Source organism: Pan paniscus, chromosome 12 (genome assembly GCF_029289425.2).
Source record: "Pan paniscus chromosome 12, NHGRI_mPanPan1-v2.0_pri, whole genome shotgun sequence".
Classification (NCBI taxonomy): Eukaryota; Metazoa; Chordata; class Mammalia; order Primates; family Hominidae; genus Pan; species Pan paniscus.
Window position 1 is genome coordinate 53,298,680 of NC_073261.2, and position 17,773 is coordinate 53,316,452.

Consider the following 17,773-nt stretch of genomic DNA (forward strand, 5'->3'; position numbering starts at 1 on the left):
GGAGTGAGGATTAAAATAGCTTTGCCTGGCATATTTCTCCTTGGGAGGCACTTGATAATGTTACATGTTGGGGTCTTCCTTCTGTACCCTGGCCCAAGTAGGTAAATCCAGTCTATGTGTGTGTTGTGGCCCCTGGTCCCGAAGCAGGGGGTGGGGCGTGGGACTCAGGGGCCTTTCCAGTCTTGGCATTAACCAGGAGGCTCACGGTTTTGTCTCCCTCCACAGCCTGGACGTGTCTCCTCAGGTAGAATCTGACCCAGCTGCTCTTCCTCACCACCTCCCCTGCTCCCCCTGGGCTCCGGCCCCTCCCACTCCTGCTCCCACTGCTGCTCCCATGCTAAGCACTAACCTTTTTGCAGCCGCCTCCCCCGCTGCTGCCACTGCTGCCGCCGCCGCCACCACCGCCGCCCCTGAAGCCACCCCACCTGGATTATTGGGTCTTACCAACCCGTTCCTCACCTCTTTGCAGAGCAACCCCTTCTTCGAGGAGCTCATAGCCGACATAGCACTAAACTCTCCTTCACCTGCTCCCTCTCTCCCCAGTGCCTCGAGGGCCAGCCCCACCCCCCTGGCCTCCCCTGGGAAAGCCCTGCCTGAGTGGGACAACACCTTCAACGTCTTTGCTGCCAGCAGGCTGCGTCCAGAGGCCAGGAGCGAGATCCTGGCCCCTGCAGGAGTGGGGCTGGAGGCGGCAGGGCTGCAAGACCCAGGCCCCGGGGCCATGACTGCGAAGGCAGCTGAGCCCCAGGGAGAGCCTGGGGGAGGAGGAGGAGGAGGAGGAGGAGGAAGAGGTGGGAGCAGCGTGTGGCTGGAGCCCAGGGTTCCTCTGGACTTGGGACCGGACCACCAGAGTGCGAGTGCAGCTGACCCGGGGCTCCTCGGGTCGGTAGGGGCCGGCCTGCCCTCCTCGTCAGCCCAGCTACAGCTGAGAGCCTCAGCCTCAGAACCAGACAGGGAACTGCCAGCCCCGGAAGGGGAAGCAGGGCAGAGTCCGGCAGACAGTGGGACATCTCTATTTAGCTCCCCAGAAGTGATCAGTGTGTGGGAGAGGCTGCCGGGCCCAGAGAGTGCTGCTGAGGGCCAGGACGATGAGTCCTCCCGAGGCGAAAATCAGCTTTGCCCTGACGTCGAGACAGCTGATGATGCCTGGCCTTGGGATGTGGTCACCATTTCTCCTGCAGCTGAGACGGCCTCACTAGTCTTGCGGGGAGAGTCTGATGAGCCTGCTCCCCAGGTGCAGCCTGAATCGCCAGAAACTGTGAGCCCCAAGGGGAGCGAGGGGCTTCCCCCACCGGAGCCCGAGCCTAAACCCGAGTGGGTGTCTGACAAGGGGCTGCAGCCCAGCACCCCACCTCCCAAGCCACCGCGCCTCTTCACACCCTCAAGATCCCAGGAGGAGGAGGAGGAGAAGGCCGCAGTGGGGCTGAGTAACAGGGGGCCAGAGACAGAGGGAGAAGATGCTTCCCCAAGTGCACTGGTTGTCGGTCCCCCGGAGACCAAGGAGGAGGGAGAGAAGCGTGAGCAGCAGTCTGACAGCTGCTCCTCTGCAACCCTGCTGGGCCAGCCTGGCCTGGAAGAGCTAGTGGAGGATGCCATCCCCCCTGTGTCTGGGCCCTGCCTGTCTGCACCCGCCAGCTGCCCTGAGGGTCCTGCCCCCATACCCTGTCACTCAAAGAGCTTGGCTCTTCAGAGTCAGCACATCTGGGGGACTCCAGAGGTTGGAGAAGGCCCTGAGGCTCCTGAGGCCCAGGGCCAGGATCCAGTAGGAGAGGGGCTTGGGTCCTTGTCAGCCACCTCCCAGCAGGCTGATGTGTGGGTCTCCAAGGAAGATGCCTTGAACCCCTTCTTGTTTCAGGGGAGCCGAGATCCTCCCAGCCTCTCATCTGCATCCCCGCCAGGGTCGAGGGAATCTTCTATTCATTCTGGTCCAGAAGAGCTGCCCACTCCCCCAGAGCCTGACTTTCCACCGCCCCCTCTCCCGCCTTGGGCCAGCCACCACCGTGGGGGGCCCAGCCCTCCATGCTCTCCCCTGTCTGAAGCCTGGCCCCTGACTACCTCCTCTGCACCACCAGGGGAGCCAGCCTTACTCCCTGGCCCCCTTGAGCCCTCCCCACCTGGGGGCTCCCCTGCCCTACTTAGGGAGGACCTCGCTGCAGCCACCCCAGCCTCCCCGCTTGTGCTTCTGCCCTTGGAGACACGACCAGCTGAGGAGCCACAGCCCAGTGCCAGGTGAGCATCCACCCCCAGAACACTGCCCAGGAGGAAGGGGGTGGACAGGGGGCAGAACAGCCCAAGGGACTGAGGGGTTCACACTCCAGTCTCATCCTTTGTGGGGCAGGTGAGGGTCTCTTTTACCCCAGAGGCAAGACGGTACAGGCTTTGAAGACAGGAGCTTTCTATGGTACCACCTCTGAAGCTGCCTTCTTGGGACTTGGGATAATCAAGGCAGCCCCCCACAAGCCAGGGGTTTGGAGAACAGCACTGATGAGGTGCAGGGTATAAGGAATGAAGTGGGGAGAGCCGATGTGGGCTGGCAGGGAAAGAGAGCTGTGCTGTAGGCCCTTCTGGAGTGTGTGCACTCAGCCGCAGGGGAGCTGTGGGTGGGGGGCAGTGGAACTTGTCAAGCAGGGGGTAGTTCTTGGGGCAGACCGTGGCAGAGCAGGCTGGCAGTGGAGCCTTGAGCAGTTTCCTGTTCTGCTAGAGTGAGGGTGCAGTCTGGGGAAGGCAGAGAGCTAGAGGAGGGACCAGCACTTAGGTCAGAGAGAAAGCTGCAGACACCTTCAGAAGAAAAAGGAAAACTCAAACACTTCCCACATATGTAACTCTCAGAAGAAAGGTTCCCCACGCGCAGCAGTTGCTTCATTGGTTTGCGTTTGGTGCCTTTTAAGGGGTGGTTCTGATGCACTTAGGACCACTGAGTGGACAGCAGATGCCTGTGTGACTGTGCTCACTGTGGCATTGGGAGGTTTGGAAGAATTATGAAGCTGTGACCTCACCAGGTGGCTGGTCAGGGGTGATGTGGGCAGAGGCCTGGAGACTCAGGGCACTGGGAGGTGATGGGGTGTGACTTAGAAGGCAGCAAGTCCCTCTGGGACGATAGCGCTCTAGGAGGACCGAGTGAAGGGAGGGGAGAGCAGGGCAGGCTCCAGCACTGGCCTCCCGACCAGGCATTCATGTTTGGTCATCCACATTCACTGAGCACCTACTATGTGTCAGATGCTGAACAGATGAAAGACACTGTCTCCACTCTATTCCCAAGGAATGTCCAATCCACTGGGGAAGATAAAGTGGACCCAAGAAGGGAAGAAACCCCAAGGGGCCAGAACTACATATGGGAAGTGGGTAGGAGGGAGTCCAGGCTGCCCCCAGTGTCCCTCCCTGGTGGTGGTGGTGACTCTCCTCCCTTGAGGTGAGGGAGAGGATGTGGGGGAGCTGGTGGTTGCAGTGTCCTTGGCTGGCCTTGCTGTCTGCCAGCATGACCTCTAATAATACTTGCCACTTTTTATAAGTTTTATTCGTCCCAGAGTTGGCTTCATGTCTGTACTGGGCTTGTTCCTTCTGTTATGAAGTGGATGGGCCAAATAGAGCTGTCTCATTCCTCAAAGGAAGAAATAGAGCCCATGAGAGCCACAGGGTTTAGGATCCCAGATCCCTCTGATGTAAGGGGGCAAACAAGCCAAGGCCTCCTGGCCCCTCATTCAAGGCACTTTTATACTACACTGGTCATCCTCCCCTTCCCTGGCACAGCCCGCAGGTGGCATTAGAGCTGCTTTTATACCCCATCCCTAGCACAGGCTCCTAGGTGGCAGGAAAGGACTGAGATGCATTCTTTCTCCATACTGTCTGCCCAGAGCATGGGTGCTCTGCCACTCTTCCCGATTTGTGAGAATGAATGCATGGATCTAGCCTGAGAGTCTCTGGGTCTGGGTGACCCTTCCTTCAGTGGAGTTCAGGGCCTTGGACTAAGCCATTTTGCTTTCTACTCCTGAATGGTCTAAATCCTCTGTGAAGTAAGCATAGATTTGTAAGAGGTCCCCCTGGGCAGGATAGTTAATGTGGGAGCCTGATGCAGTTTATGTTATAGTTTATGTACCTGTCACAGGGTGCTGGAGGATCCCAGAGAAGGGTCATCTTAGCCTGGAGGAATCAGGAAGGCTTCCTGGAGAAGGTGGCTTTGCACAACTGTGAAACATGAGTAGGAATTAGTGAGCCAACGGGAGGAAGGGGCAATGTTGTTCCAGACAGAAGAATAGCTTTTGTAAGAGCTTGGTAAGAATGTGGCTTTGGGAGTAGTGGACCATGAAGAAAGGGCAGGGACCAGATTGTGTTAGAGATTGTATTTTCTTACCTTGATAGAAGCCATTAAAGGATTCTCAAGCTTTGAGAATGCTGAGATCATTATCCTGCAGCAGCATGGTTGGAGGTGGGCAAGACTGAGATGGAGGAGCTGATTTAGTGGCTGTGACTAGAAGGAAGGTTTAAGCATTGGCCTGGAGAGGAGTGGGGTGGCTTGAGAAGGTAGGAAGGTGGCAGTGCTTGATTGTTAAGGCCGAGGCTGAAGAGGATGAGCCAGAGGACCTCCCAGGCTTCTGACTTTCTGACCTGAGCCAGTGGGGGCCAGAGGTGCTCCTCAAATGCTAGGGCAGCACAGAGGAGGTGTGGCGGGGAGTGGGATGCACCTGAGGGGGAACCCAGGGAGCAGCAAGCCAGCCTGCACCTGACTCTGCAGGTCTAGAGTCCAGGCAGTGAGCTCTGGGTTAGAGATGGAGATTAGGAGAGTGGTAGGATGCAGGGAGGAGGAGAGGAGAGAACCCAAGGGCAGACTAGCAGTTGTTAAGACTGAGAAGGGGCTGTGGGGTCAGAAGACAAAATGGAGGTCTTGAAGGGAAAGGGAGGCAAGCAGCCCAAAGGAAGGAGTGCTTCAAGTGTCGGCTCCACAGAGGTCAGTGAGGTGAGAACCAGCAAGGCTTGGTGACCTCAACAAGTCTACTTGTGGTGGGCCGGTAGAGACCGACGTCCTGTTCTAATGGGTTAAGGAGTCAATGAAAGGTAAGAAATTATACAACCATGCTGCTGCGGAGAGGCTTGGGTGAGAAGAAAGGGGAAGGTGACTAGGAATGATAGCTGGAGCAAATATAAGGTCAAGGGAGGGTTTTTCAGGGCTATGTAAATGCTGATGGGAAGCAACCCCTAGAGAGAGCTGGTTGACCAAGTGTCCCAGTTTGCCCAGGTTTTAGCACTCAAAGTCTCATGTCCTGGGAATCCTCATAGTCCTGGGAAAACTGGGAACTTGGGAGGGTTGGTCACCGCACTAGAGAAAGGTTACAGTATAGAAGAGAAAGGAGGGAAGATGGCTGGAGGAGGGTGTCCCTGACAGAGGCTGGGTGCAGGTGCACAGGAGTCTGTAGCATGGCCTTTGCTGTCCCTGTGAAAGGGTCAGTTCACCCGGTGAATGAGGGAGTGAAATGGGGAGGGAGCAGGTGGTGGGGTGGGGATTGAGGCCAGCCCAGGGGGTTGCTGAGGAGTACTGGACACCGCTGCCCTGAAACCTTGACTCTGTAGGGGCAGTTACCACCCAGTGCTGGGCTTTCTGTCCAGCAGACCTGGAGGCTCCATAGGGAAGGCAGCCCCACCTTTGACCCATGCCACCCTTCTCTCTGTGTAACCCATCTCTTGTATGTCTTTGCAGTCCCCACCCCGTGAAGCCCCTCAGTGCCACCCCTGTGGAGGGCAGTCCCGACAGGAAGCAGTCCCGCTCCAGTCTGAGCATAGCCCTGAGCAGTGGGCTGGAGAAGCTCAAAACAGTCACATCTGGGAGCATTCAGCCTGTGACCCAGGCCCCCCAGGCTGGCCAGATGGTGGACACCAAAAGGCTGAAGGTAAGGCCCAGCAGGGTGTGGGGGCCATCTGACAGAATGTGTGGTGGAGTCTCAGGGCTTGGTCCTGGTGAGGGTGGGGCAGGGAGCAGGCCAGGTCCCCCATATCAGAGTCCTGAAGCCAGTTAGGCTCTGACTTTGGAGACAGGCAGCCTGGGGCCCTGTGGTGGTGAAACTTAGGTGTTGGTGGGCAGGCGGGCGGGCGGGCAAGCGGGCAGGCAGGCAGGCATGCAGGCAGGCCTAGGGCTGCCCTAGGGCTGCCCTGCTCACTGTCTTCGGTCCGGCCTCAGGACTCAGCTGTGCTGGACCAGTCGGCCAAGTACTACCATCTGACCCACGATGAGCTCATCAGCCTGCTCCTGCAGCGGGAGCGGGAGCTGAGCCAGCGAGACGAGCATGTGCAGGAGCTGGAGAGCTACATCGACCGGCTGCTGGTACGGATCATGGAGACCTCACCCACGCTGCTGCAGATCCCCCCGGGCCCCCCCAAATAGCCTTCCTCACCCTACCCCCAGGAGGGTTGGCATGGACCTACTGCTGCCTGCCCTCTCTCCTCCTGAACTCTCTCATCTGCAGTGGGGCATCGTCTGTCTTGCCTTGTCACTCCTTGCTCCTCTCCCTCCTGCCTCAACTGGGGCTGCTGGAAGGGGGCCCTCTGGATTCCCTTTGGAGGCATCAGGTTCTGTGCACAACTTGTGTGTCTTTGGGAGCCCTGGGTCTTTCCCACCTGCCTGTTTTCATACCCCTCAGCTTTGGGGGCCCCAGGGAATTGGAACTCTTCCCCCAAGACAGAGCAGGGGTGAACTGTAGCTTGATGCAGTAATCTGGGACAAGACTGGTTGCTAGCACATACTTTATTATCCCCCAAGGATGGTCAGCCATTTCTTCCCACAGCCAAAGCCCCATCCCCTTCATTTCCCTCCAGCCCCTGGAGGGGCTTCTAGTATTACTGGGACAACGACCACGCTGCCTGTTTGTGAGTTACGGGCAACCAGCCTCTTCAGCCTCACACCCATTCCCCTGAGAGCAAGAAGCCTGTGTGGTCTGGGCCAGTCTCTGCCATGTCCTGAGTCTGCTTCAGTCTGGAGCTGTTTGTGGGGCGAGTGCCGTGTGGACAGAGGTGGATGATGTGTGTGCTTCAGGCTGCTCCCTGCCCCCTCTGACCTTTCCACGAGTGTCACATGGGAATGTGTGGGGCGCAGGGGCGGGTGCGGAGAGAGCACCTTTTTGCTTTTTGAGCTCTTGACCACCTCCAATGTGTAGGTCCCTCCAGGCTGGGGCTTGGGACTGCTTATGATTTGGGGATCAAGCCTCCATGTCTATTCTTGTTGCCTGTCCAGATGCCAAAACTCTGTGTTGCTGCAGGGTTTGAACTTTTGGAAACCAATTAAAATGTGCCTTTTGTGGGCGGGGTCAAGAGCCCCTGGATGTCGACCTCTCCCGCTGTGTGGCGTCCCCCTCCCACCTGTTGAATACATAGGGTTGGCTCTCTCAGGGCCCTGGGAATGGGAATGGGCAGCCCTGCTGTGGGCTGTTCCCCTCCCCTAGAGTTAATCTCTTGGTCTGGCCAAGTTGCTGCTCCCTCAACCTTCCTGCTGTCTTCCCCTCCCTCAACCCCAATAGGAGGATCCCAGGATAAACACTGCTGGGCAGGTGGGCAGGCAGGCCTGGGGCTGCCCTGCTCACTCTCATTGTCTGGCCTCAGGACTTAGCCATACTAGACCAGTCAGCTTGCCTGGAAGAGGGAGGTCCCACTATGCCTTTGGGAGACACCTATACTTAGGAAAAAGCCTTTGTTGTCCTCCCATCCATCCACTAAGCTGTTATCTCAGCCTGTCCCTTCTGCCCCAGGGGCTTGCCTGGCTTGGCTGCAGTGCACTTTGAAATGAAGTATCTGTCCTTTGGCCCAGCCCCTGGTTTGCTTGTAGAAAACATGGTAGGCTTCCCCAAGGCATCTGCAGGGAACTTTGGCAGCTTGGGGCACCCTGAATTAGCAAAAATGGGGGGTGATGAGGTGCTGAAGAAGGATACTTAACAGCTTAGTGAGGAGGCAAGAGCTCCTCTGGGACCACCACTTCTTCAGGAGAGGGCCTGTGGGCTTGCTTTTGGAAGGCCTCAGGCAGACATGTGCCCTCTGGGTGATGTCTGTCTGCTGCCAGGATGGAGCAGAGGAGCGCCACACATGGAGGAAAGCCCCTGTAACGTTACCTACCTTAAACTCCACTCATCAAAGCTGAGAAAAGTATCCACTGGTCCCCAGGGTTTCAGTCATGCTTTTGGGGGTCATTGGGTATTAGAGAAGTAAGTATCTTTTCTGAGAGAGGGGGAGTCACCCCCACTACTGGGGATTCCTCTGGGCTTTATTCACTCCCAGCCCTGGCCCTGACCTTTGTGGGCCTCCCTAATGCCCAGGGCATGGATGGCTTCAGAGGAGTTTTTGAATCGAAGCCCGGGGTCCTTGTTGATGTTTCTTCTCCTAGCCACACTTGGAGGAAAGCTGCAGGTGGGTTGGGCAGGGAGCAGGCATGGTTCTGCTTTGCTGTTTGTCTTCCTAGTTAAGGCTCTTTATAAAGAGCTTGTTCTTCATGTTTTAAGCACTTTATGAAGAATAAAACATTCATGTACTGCAGGTGGCTCTGTTGTGTTCCTGTTTTGGAATGAACAGTTACAGGAGGCTGCTGTGGGAGAAAGCACCTTAAATCAAGGTGATGGGATTCTTGGATGACACTGTCCCTGCCCTAAGGGGGCAGCAGCACAGTGTTGCCCAGCAGCCTGAACTTAGTCTTTTCTGACTCCCAGGATACCCACATTTATTGCGCACCTAAGATGGGCCCATTTATTGGTAATACAGAGGGTAAGAAATGGATTCCTATTCTCAAGTTGCATGGTCTAGCAGGGGAAGATAAGATACAAATCCAAGATACAAATTGTTCTTCGTGGCTAGCTAGAATCTCCCCCTAGCTTTATGAAAAGTGTTTCTTGTGGTTCAACTACTAGAGGATGAAAAACTTTGACTGCTACAGCTCATGTAGTGTCCAGAAACACTGGCAGACATGAGCCAACCCTGCACTCCACCACGAGACTAATGAGACCCAAAGTGGGGTTCCCTAGAAGACCAAATATTTCTACTGTCATCTTGGGCAAAATAGGCAGCTCCCGAAGTCTGGCTCACTGACCAGGTAATTCAGCTGGGAATCTTCAGCTAATCCATTCTACAACTGTATGTGTTTATTATCCATACTGATGCTTACTCCACAATCTGTAATACTCCCCCTTACCTAACACCCTCCCCACCCACCCTAGTCCCAAGTTCTCCTCCTGCCCAGGAATTAGGCCCAGGAGGGATCTTCCTTGGTTGGCCAGACAAGGTGAAAGCTGCCAGGGCTCTTAATCCCCCACTGATGAACTCACAGCCAACACTTATTTGAGTCTCTACTGTGAGCCCTTTTATGTCTGGCTCTGAAAACTGAAGTGAATCAAAAAGTCATAGCCCCTGCCCTGTGAACTTTACAGTAAGAAAGACTGTCCAGAACAGTAAGTAGTTGTGAGTGCAAAAGAGAAGTGCTGGGTGCCACGGAGCCTCTGTGGGATTTTGTGCAAGCAGAGTGATGGACTGGGAAATGCAATGTTTAGGCTAAAGCCAGAAAGCCAGCATCAGGCGAAGATTTAGTCTTCTGGGTACAGAATGTTCAGGGGTCGGGAGGCGGGCAGGCCCCAGCATGCTCCAGGAACTGAGTGTCAGGGCAGCCGGAGAGCACAGGACGAGTGGGCAGGGTGGCGACGGAGGAAAGTACGAGAAGGTCCGCAGTGCAACTCCTTGGAGAAAGCCTTCCGAGGTTAACCCTACTCCGCCTGGAGTCTTTGCCCATCTGGTCCCAGGTTCCCCCTTTAATGGGACCCTTCTGCGCTGCCTGGCCCCAGGAGCGACGCCCACGGCAACAACTCTAACTTCTGGGGGCAACTAAGCAGCGAGGGGTGGCCCGTGGTCGTCGTACAGGAACACCTTTCCTGGACTGCCGACCTTGCACCTTGCAACGCGGACAGCGGGCACCGAGACCTCTCCGGACGGCCGCAACTCTCCGCAGTCTACGGTTGTAAGCGCCGCGACGCGAAAAACTACACTCCCCACAACGCCTTGCGCCTCCCGCTCGCTGCGGTTGATTAGGGCCAATCGGGAGAGGCAGCTGTGGCGGGGGCCGAGGAGGGACATTTTAAAAGGGCCGGAGATTGCGGGCGTCAGTGGCCATGGCGGATACAGCGACTACAGCATCGGCGGCGGCGGCTAGTGCCGCTAGCGCCTCGAGCGATGCACCTCCTTTCCAACTGGGCAAACCCCGCTTCCAGCAGGTGAGGACCGGGCTGTGGTCTGCAGGCCGGCGGGTGGCAAAGAGAGGACGAGCAAACTCCCCTCCAAAGTCCCCTTCCGCCCAAGGGTCTCCCACCCGCGGCCAGCGGAGCCTGCAGCTAGCGCCGGGGGGGGGGGGGGGGGGAAACCTCGGTCACAGCCACCCTTTTCCCATTGGTCAGCGGGGCGGGCGCGGACTCCCATCTTGGCTTCCTATTGGCCCTTGGCGCCGTCACTCCCCGACTGCCCGCGCCCTCTAGCCTTTCCCGCCCGCGACGCCCTGTGATTGGCCACCGCCGGCTGCGGGCAAGGTCCCGAGCGCACGGCTTCGAGCGGCTGCTCAGGGTTGCTCCGGGTTGTGCAGCTGCCCGCCCCGGACTCAAAGTTCTAGTCTGGCCCTGGATGGGAAGTTGGCGTGGCCGGGATGCCTTCTAACTTTTTCCCCCGGTGGGGACTGACGTTCCTTTCGAGCTGCTGGCGGTGCCGCCGGGCAGCGTCGCGCCCCGCGGTCACTCCCCAGCCCTGGCCCCCAAGCCGGGCCCGGCGCGCGCAGCAGGTTGAGGGGGCGAGTGCCGAGGCGAGCGGCGGTCCGGCGTCCCCGGTCCCTGCTCTCCATCTCGGGCTGAGGATTCGCTGACGCAGCAAGCCGGCCGATGCCCTGAGGGGACGCAGCCAGGGCGAGCGGGGGAAACGCTGTGTCATCCCCTGGGGCCGTCGTCCCTCCGAGGGGCTGCCGCCCGGGAACCCCCCCCAGCCTCTTCCTCGCTGTGTCCTCCGCGGAGGGTCTCCCGCGCCCGGGTCCCCGCGCCGCCGGGTACTGGCTCTGGGCACACCCGCTCAGGCTCTTCGGGGCACGGCGACAGGGGTCCTTTCCCTCCGGGACCTCCTTTGGGGCGTCGCCGACTCGGCCCTAGACTGCGGAGGCGGGGGTGGAACGCGGAGCCCGGGCGCCTGGTTGGGCCCGGAGACCGGAGCCGGGGAGGGGCCGCTCCCGCGCCGCAGACCCTCGGGCTCCCGCGCCTCCCGCACCAAGGAGACGGAATTTATTAGGAAACAGGCAGAGAGACCGCTGAAGTGAACCGGGGCTTGCCAGGGGTGGGCGGCAGCCGAGGCGGCCAGAAAAGAACTTTGAAGGAAGAAAGGAAATTGTGCTAAGGTCGGTGCGGTGGCTTTCTTCTTCTTTTTTTGTTGTTGTGGTGGAAGGGGGACTGGTTCCAGCAAGGGGGTGCCCCGAGCTTTGCTGATAATTAGGGAACTTGGCTCCTGAGCCGTCTGAAAAAAATGTCCCCAGTGTTTCTTAACAGGACTTTAATTCCTTTTAAAAGTAGGCCATCTCAGCATGTAGGTATCCGAGGTGAGACTGGCATCTTCCTTCCAGTGTAGGAGGCCATCTGGGGCGAGAGTGTCGGGGTGTCCCTGCCTGGACTTGAGTGACCTTATTACATTGCCTGTCCCCGCTCCCACCCCCATTCTGCTCATTCTTAAAGGCTCAGACGGGCCTGCCTCTCTGGCAAACACTTGCTCCCTTCTTCTCTGGTCCCATCAGATCGCAGGCTTCCTCCTGCACACCTCTTTGGCCACCTGAGTCAGATCCTCATAGCTCTCCATACAGTCTGCCCTGTGGTCTTCTAAATGTTTGCTGTGTGACGACTTGGTTTCCTCAGACCCCCTGTAGGCCTTTTGCAAGAAGGGGCTGAACTTGCCCTTCTCTGCCTCTGTCTTACCCTGATGGAGACAGGTTAGGCATATAGTAATGTGCCGAGTAAAAGATTTGTGTTTCCTTTTTTTTTTTTCCTTTTTCTTTTTGTCCTGGTGTCTGTTATCTGTATGTGGCACTAGGGACATTCAGTGACCTAACAGACATTTATCAAATACGTCTTAGTGGCTTATATGACTGAGCCCTGTGCTGTGAGCACTGCTCTAGAGCCATAGATAAACATTTTAGGCTACCCTGTTCCTGCAGCCATAGCGGTACTTCTTTTTGGCACTGCTCTTGAAGGCAGTAAAAGTGTTTGTTGTATGCACTTTTGAAGCTCCCCTCCTCCAGCATAGTGGCCTGCATAAAGCACGTTGCATGTGATTCATCCATGTTAAGGATCTTCTCTTTCCTCCATACCTGCTCCTCCCGCATGGCTCCCTGGCTCTGCAAGCAGCCCAACTTGCCACCCAATCAATGCAGCCAGAAACCTGGGAGCCGCCTGTGTTCTTTCCTTCTTCTCCCTCACCCTTTAAATGCAACCAGAGGCCCAGTGATCTTACCTCTTACACAGCTCTCAAGTCCACCCATCTCTACTGCCAGAATCCTAGACCAAGCCCCCATCGTCTATTTCCTGGGTCACTGCAGTAGCCTCACAACAGGTCTCCCTGCTTCCACTCTGGCCCTCTTCCAGTCCTTCCTCTTTCTGCAAGTCAGAGTCCCAACAGTGCAGATCTGATCAAGGGACTCCCCACGCCCTTGTAGATTTAAATACCCTCCAATGGCTTCCCCTGCTTCTGAGATAAAGACCTCACTTCTGAAGGGGCCCCCAAAGTATGCATGGCCCACCCCACTGACTACTTCTTCCTTGAATCCCACCACCCACCCACCCACACTTCGCACCCTCCTTCACATCACACTGGCTGCTTTTCAGCCTCTGAACCCACCACGTTCCCTCCCACCACTGGGCCATCTGCTTGGAACATCACCTCTTCCTCTACCCCCAACTCTTGTTCCCATTCTTCCTCATCCCTGGTGTATCCATGAAGCATCACTTTCTTGGAGAAGCCTCCTGCCACTCCCAGGTTGGATTTTTGAGTGTTCGCTTACTGCAAAGTACCTATCTCGGTGTATACATTGATTTGTGATGAGTATTTCTTTGCCATCTGTGTCTCTCTTTCGACTATGGACTTTGCAGAAGTGGGGGCTGTGCCTGCCTTTACTCCCTGTTGACTCTCCAAGGCTCAGCACAGTGCCTGGCAGTTAAGAGGTGCTTAATGAAGATTTGTTATATACATGAATATCCTGGAGACAATTCAGTAGGGCTTTGCGGACTTGAATTAAATTGACTTGTAAGGTTGTGACTGGGGAGGTGGACCAACTTTTCTCCAAATTGTCCCTTAGGGATCTTACAAAATTGCAAGTGGTGGCATGTTTGACAGTGTAAGGTTCATCAGTGCTGAGACATCCCAGAGTTGGGGTGTCTCTAAGGAGGTGAGTCTAAAGACACAAAGGTTGGCTACGTATGTACTGGGTTGATGAGCTCCTTTAGGGCCCAGCCCACATCTCTATGTCCTGCCCTGGCATGTAATAGTTGTGTAATATATATGCTCATAGTACCTTGTGCTGGCCTGACAGAAGCCTGCTTCAAGGTGGTTGATAATCCAGGGTTCATTCCCAGCACCCATGCCAGGGACATGACCCTTATTCCCCAATTAATCTCACCGCTTTCTGCAGGATTTGTTACCAAGGTCTTTTCTTATTCCCTGGAGTCACTCTAGAACTCCTCTTTATTCCCTCAAGGGTCTCCCTATGCAAGAGGACGGGCAGAAAGAGGGTGGAGGGTGTGGAGGGTCAGAGTGTGAAGAAAGGGTGATGAGTGTTGGTGGTCTGTGACCATCTTTCTCCCTGTAAGATGGTGACGATAGCCAAGCATCATTCCAGCCTTTTTGTGTATTGACTTACTGAATTTTCACAACAACCCTTTGAGGCAGGTGCAATGATCTCCAATTTATGGGTAAGAAAACTACAGCACACAAACAGATTAAGTAACTTCCCAGGCAGTCTGTCTCCAGAGTTCATGTTTGTTTGTTTGCTTGTTGTCAACTTTTTATTATGGAAGTTTACAAACATACTAATCTGGAGATAGTTGTCAGTAAACCCCTATGCACCCATCATCCAGCTTCAACAGTTGCCAACTTAAAGCCGGCCTTGTTTCATCTATGCACCCACCCCCCACAACCCAATCAATGAATTACTCTGAAGCAAAGCCCAAACATCCCATCATTTCACTGAACCCACTAGTAGGTATCTCTAAAAAATAAGGACTCTTTGGTTAGCTTTTTTAAAATTTTTTTATTTTGGAATAATTTTAGAGAAGTCAAAAGACAGCAAACAATTCCTGCCTAGCCCTCACCCATTGTCCTCTGCTATCGTCTTGCATTGCCACAGTACATTTTTCAAAACTAAGAAACTAACATTGCTACATTATCGTTAACTACACTCCAGACTTCATTGAATTTTACTACTTTTTTTTACACTAATGTCTCCTTTCTGTCCCAGGATCCCATCCAGGAACATGTTACATTTAGTCATCATGTCTCTTTAGCCTCCTCTGGTCTGTGGCAGTCATAGTACCTGGGATAGTTTCTCAGACTTTGCTTGTTTTTGATGACCTTGACAATTTTGGAAGATACTTTATAGAGTGTCCCTCAACTTGGGTTGCCTAATGTCTTTCTTTTGGGTAGACCGGAGTTATGGGTTTTGAGGTAAGAATATCACAGAGGTGAAGTGCTCTCTTTATCACATGATATTGGAGGGTTTTTTGATTTGTTTAACATAACCATGTCCTTAACACACCTAAAATCATTATTTGTTTTTTCTTTTTTTTAGAGACAGGGTTTCTGTCTGTCACCCACAATAGAGTACAGTGGAACAGTAATTAATGGCTCACTGCAGCCTTGAGTGCCTGGGCTCAAGCAATCCTCTGGCGTCTACCTCCTGAGTAGCTGGAACTACAGGGGTGTGCCACCATGCGTGGCTATATGTATTTTTTGTTTGTTTGTTTTCTTTCTGTTTTTTCTTTTTCTTTTTTTTTTTTTTTTTGTAGAGACAGGTGTCTTGCTATTTTGCCGAGGCTGGTATCAAACCCCTGGCCTCTAATGATTCTTCTGCCTCGCCCTCCCAAAGTGCTGGGATTTTCAGGCATGAGCCACCATGCCTGGCCCATTAATTCTTAATATCATCAAGTAACCAGTCGCTATTCATATTTCCCTGACCATCACTTAATTTATTTGTAGTTGATTTGTTTGAATCAGGATCCCATAAGTCCCACATATTATTGCCTTTGGGTATTTCTCTTTTGTATCTTTTATTTTTTTTTTTGGAGACAGAGTCGCTCTCTGTCGCCCAGGCTGGAGTGCAGTGGCATGATGTCAGCTCACTGCAACCTCCGCCTCCTGGGTTCAAGTGATTCTCCTGCCTTAGCCTCCTGAGTAGCTGGGATTACAGGCGCATGCCACCATGCCTTGCTAATTTTTGTATTTTTAGTAGAGATGGGGTTTCACTATGTTGGCCAGGCTGGTCTCAAACTCCTGACCTCAGGTGATCCACCCGCCTCGGCCTCCCAAAGTGCTGGGGTTACAGGCGTGAGCTGCCACACCCGGCGTCTTTTGTATCTTTTAATCTGTTAGTTCTATCTTCCTCTTTTCCCTTCCTATTGAAGAAACAGTTGTTCGTCCCTGTAGAATTCCCCACCTTCTCAATGTTGCTGATGGCATCTCTGTGGTAGTGGTTAGCATGTTCCTTTATCCCTTGTTTCTCCTGTAAACTTAAAGTCTATGCATTTAACCACTACTCCAGCTGCCTAGTGAAAGGGGAGGAGATGACAGCACAGCACCCAGGGAACCTCTGAGACCTGCTTTGCTTCCTTTCCTCTTCCTTTTCTGGTCATTTCCTCTCCTGAACTCACTGTTTTTCCTTCCGGCCAAGACACCATGTTTGCCATGTTGGGGCCCCAGGACAGGAAACAAACACACATACTTTCTCCCATTTGTGTTTCAGTCCATCTGTAAATAAATTGTTGTCCAGGACCAGGCGCGGTGGCTCATGCTTGTAATCCCAGCACTTTGGGAGGCTAAGGCGGGCAGATCACTTGATGACAGGAGTTCGAGATCAGCCTGGCCAACATGGTAAAACCTGTCTCTACTAAAAAATACAAAAAATAGCCTTTCAGGATTCCCCCACATGGCCAGGCACAGTGACTCATGCCTGTAATCCCAGCACTCTGGGAGGCCAAGGCGGGCAGATCACTTGAGGTCAGGAGTTCAAGACCAGCCTGGCCAACATGGCAAAACCCTGTCTCTACAAAATACAAAAATTATCTGAGCATGGTGGCAGGCGCCTATAATCCCAGCTACTCAGGAGGCTGAAGCAGGAGAATTGCTTGAACCCGGGAGGCAGAGGTTGCAGTGAGCCGAGATTGCACCATTGCACTCTAGCCTGGGCAACAAGAGTGAAACTCTATCTCAAAAAAAAAAAAAAATTGTCGTCCAGGTGCAGTTGGCTCATGCCTGTAATCCCAGCACTTCGAGAGGCCAAGGCAGGAGGATTGCTTGAGGCCAGGAGCTTGAGACCAGCCTGGACAACATAGTGAGACCCCATGTCTACAAAAAATTGAAAAACTAGCTTGGCGTGGTAGCATGCACCTGTAGTCCCAGCTACTTGGGAGGCTGGGGCAGGAGGATCCCTTGAGTCCAGAAGTCTGAGGCTGCAGTGAGCTATGATCACACAACTGCACTCCAGCTGGGCAACAGAGTGAGACCCTGTCTCAAAAAAGAAAGAAGGAAAGAAGTTTTTTAACAACTTCTGGTGAGGTGTGGTGGCTCATGCTTGTAATGCCAGCACTTTGAGAGGCCAAGGTGGGCAGATTGCTTGATCCCAGAAGTTTGAGACCAGTCCAGGCAACATGGCGAAACCCCGTCTCTACAAAAAATATAAAAATTATCCAGGTGTGGTGACACATGCTTGTAGTCCCAGCCACTCTAGAGGGTGAGGTGGGAGAATCACCCGAGTCCAGGAAGTGGAGGTTGTAGTGAGCTATGATCGTGCCACTGCACTCCAGCCTGGGTGACAAAGTGAGACTCTGTCTCAAAAATAAAACAAAAATTCCTTGCTCCTTTGGAAGTCTCACTTATCTGCTGAGATGACTGGGGGTATGAGTATGCTGGGGACCAAGGCCTAGTGGGGCAGAGCAGGCTGGTTGCACAGGGCTCCCTCTGGGGTATGGAGAGCTTGCTGGGCAGACAAATGCTTTCTTCACTTCAAGGCTGGGAGGTTTGTGTGGGCTGAGAGTTGGGAGGCAGAGGGGAAATGTCTCATACTTTGCTTGAAATAAAGTTCTAAAGTCACAGTACCTTGCAGGTGGTTATGTATTTTAATCATTTACTTCCTATAGGCGAGACAGTGAGTTTTTTCTAGTGCTGCTCCTGGGCTGGTTTGTGCAGTGGAGAGGGGTCATAATTTCCAAGAGTCACACTGGGCAGGTTTTAAAATAGACACTGATGCCTGGAGGCCACCCCCAGAGCAATAGAATCAGAATCCCTGGGTGTATGGCCTGGTTTTTGAAGTACCCAGGTGGTTCAGGGTGCAGCTGATTCAGGACTACTGGGCTGGCCCAGCCTTTCTGCTTTGGGCTGTAGGTTCAGCGAGTATATTATTCCTAATCGAAGAGCAGTAATCTGGAGGTCTGGTGTGTGTAGTTGCGGGGCGGTGTCAGCTTCTTCTGGGATCTTTGCCCTCTGCTGCTGCTCCCAAGGCCTGCTCTTTCCTGGGGGGCTTGCAGATGGGAGAGAGCCG

The 17,773-nt window shown here is 54.2% G+C and overlaps 2 protein-coding genes across 11 annotated transcripts in view; both read left to right on the top strand.

Moving 5' to 3' along the window:
• Positions 1-8,505, top strand: part of RAB11FIP5 (RAB11 family interacting protein 5) — a 39,582-nt gene extending 31,077 nt beyond the window's left edge. The window contains exons 4-7 of one of the 4 annotated variants that reach the window (XM_034953371.1): positions 226-244; positions 470-2,229; positions 5,690-5,879; positions 6,167-8,505. In XM_034953371.1, coding sequence (XP_034809262.1) covers positions 226-244; positions 470-2,229; positions 5,690-5,879; positions 6,167-6,370 — 2,173 coding nt within the window. In that variant the 3' untranslated portion in view covers positions 6,371-8,505. Of the gene's footprint in view, positions 1-225; positions 2,230-5,689; positions 5,880-6,166 lie in introns of all 4 variants that reach the window. The other 3 variants (XM_034953370.2, XM_034953372.1, XM_034953373.2) reach the window with 3 other exon arrangements.
• A 1,501-nt stretch (positions 8,506-10,006) lies between these two features.
• SFXN5 (sideroflexin 5) overlaps positions 10,007-17,773 on the top strand; it is a 130,125-nt gene continuing 122,358 nt past the window's right edge. For 5 of the 7 annotated variants that reach the window (XR_010109256.1, XM_003808191.5, XM_057301286.1 and 2 more), the window contains exon 1: positions 10,007-10,223. Coding sequence is in view for 5 of the 7 variants with exons in the window: in XM_003808191.5 (XP_003808239.1) it covers positions 10,122-10,223 (102 nt within the window). In the remaining 2 variants the exon portion in view is untranslated. Of the gene's footprint in view, positions 10,224-10,517; positions 11,378-17,773 lie in introns of those variants that run through there. The other 2 variants (XM_063594849.1, XM_063594852.1) reach the window with 2 other exon arrangements.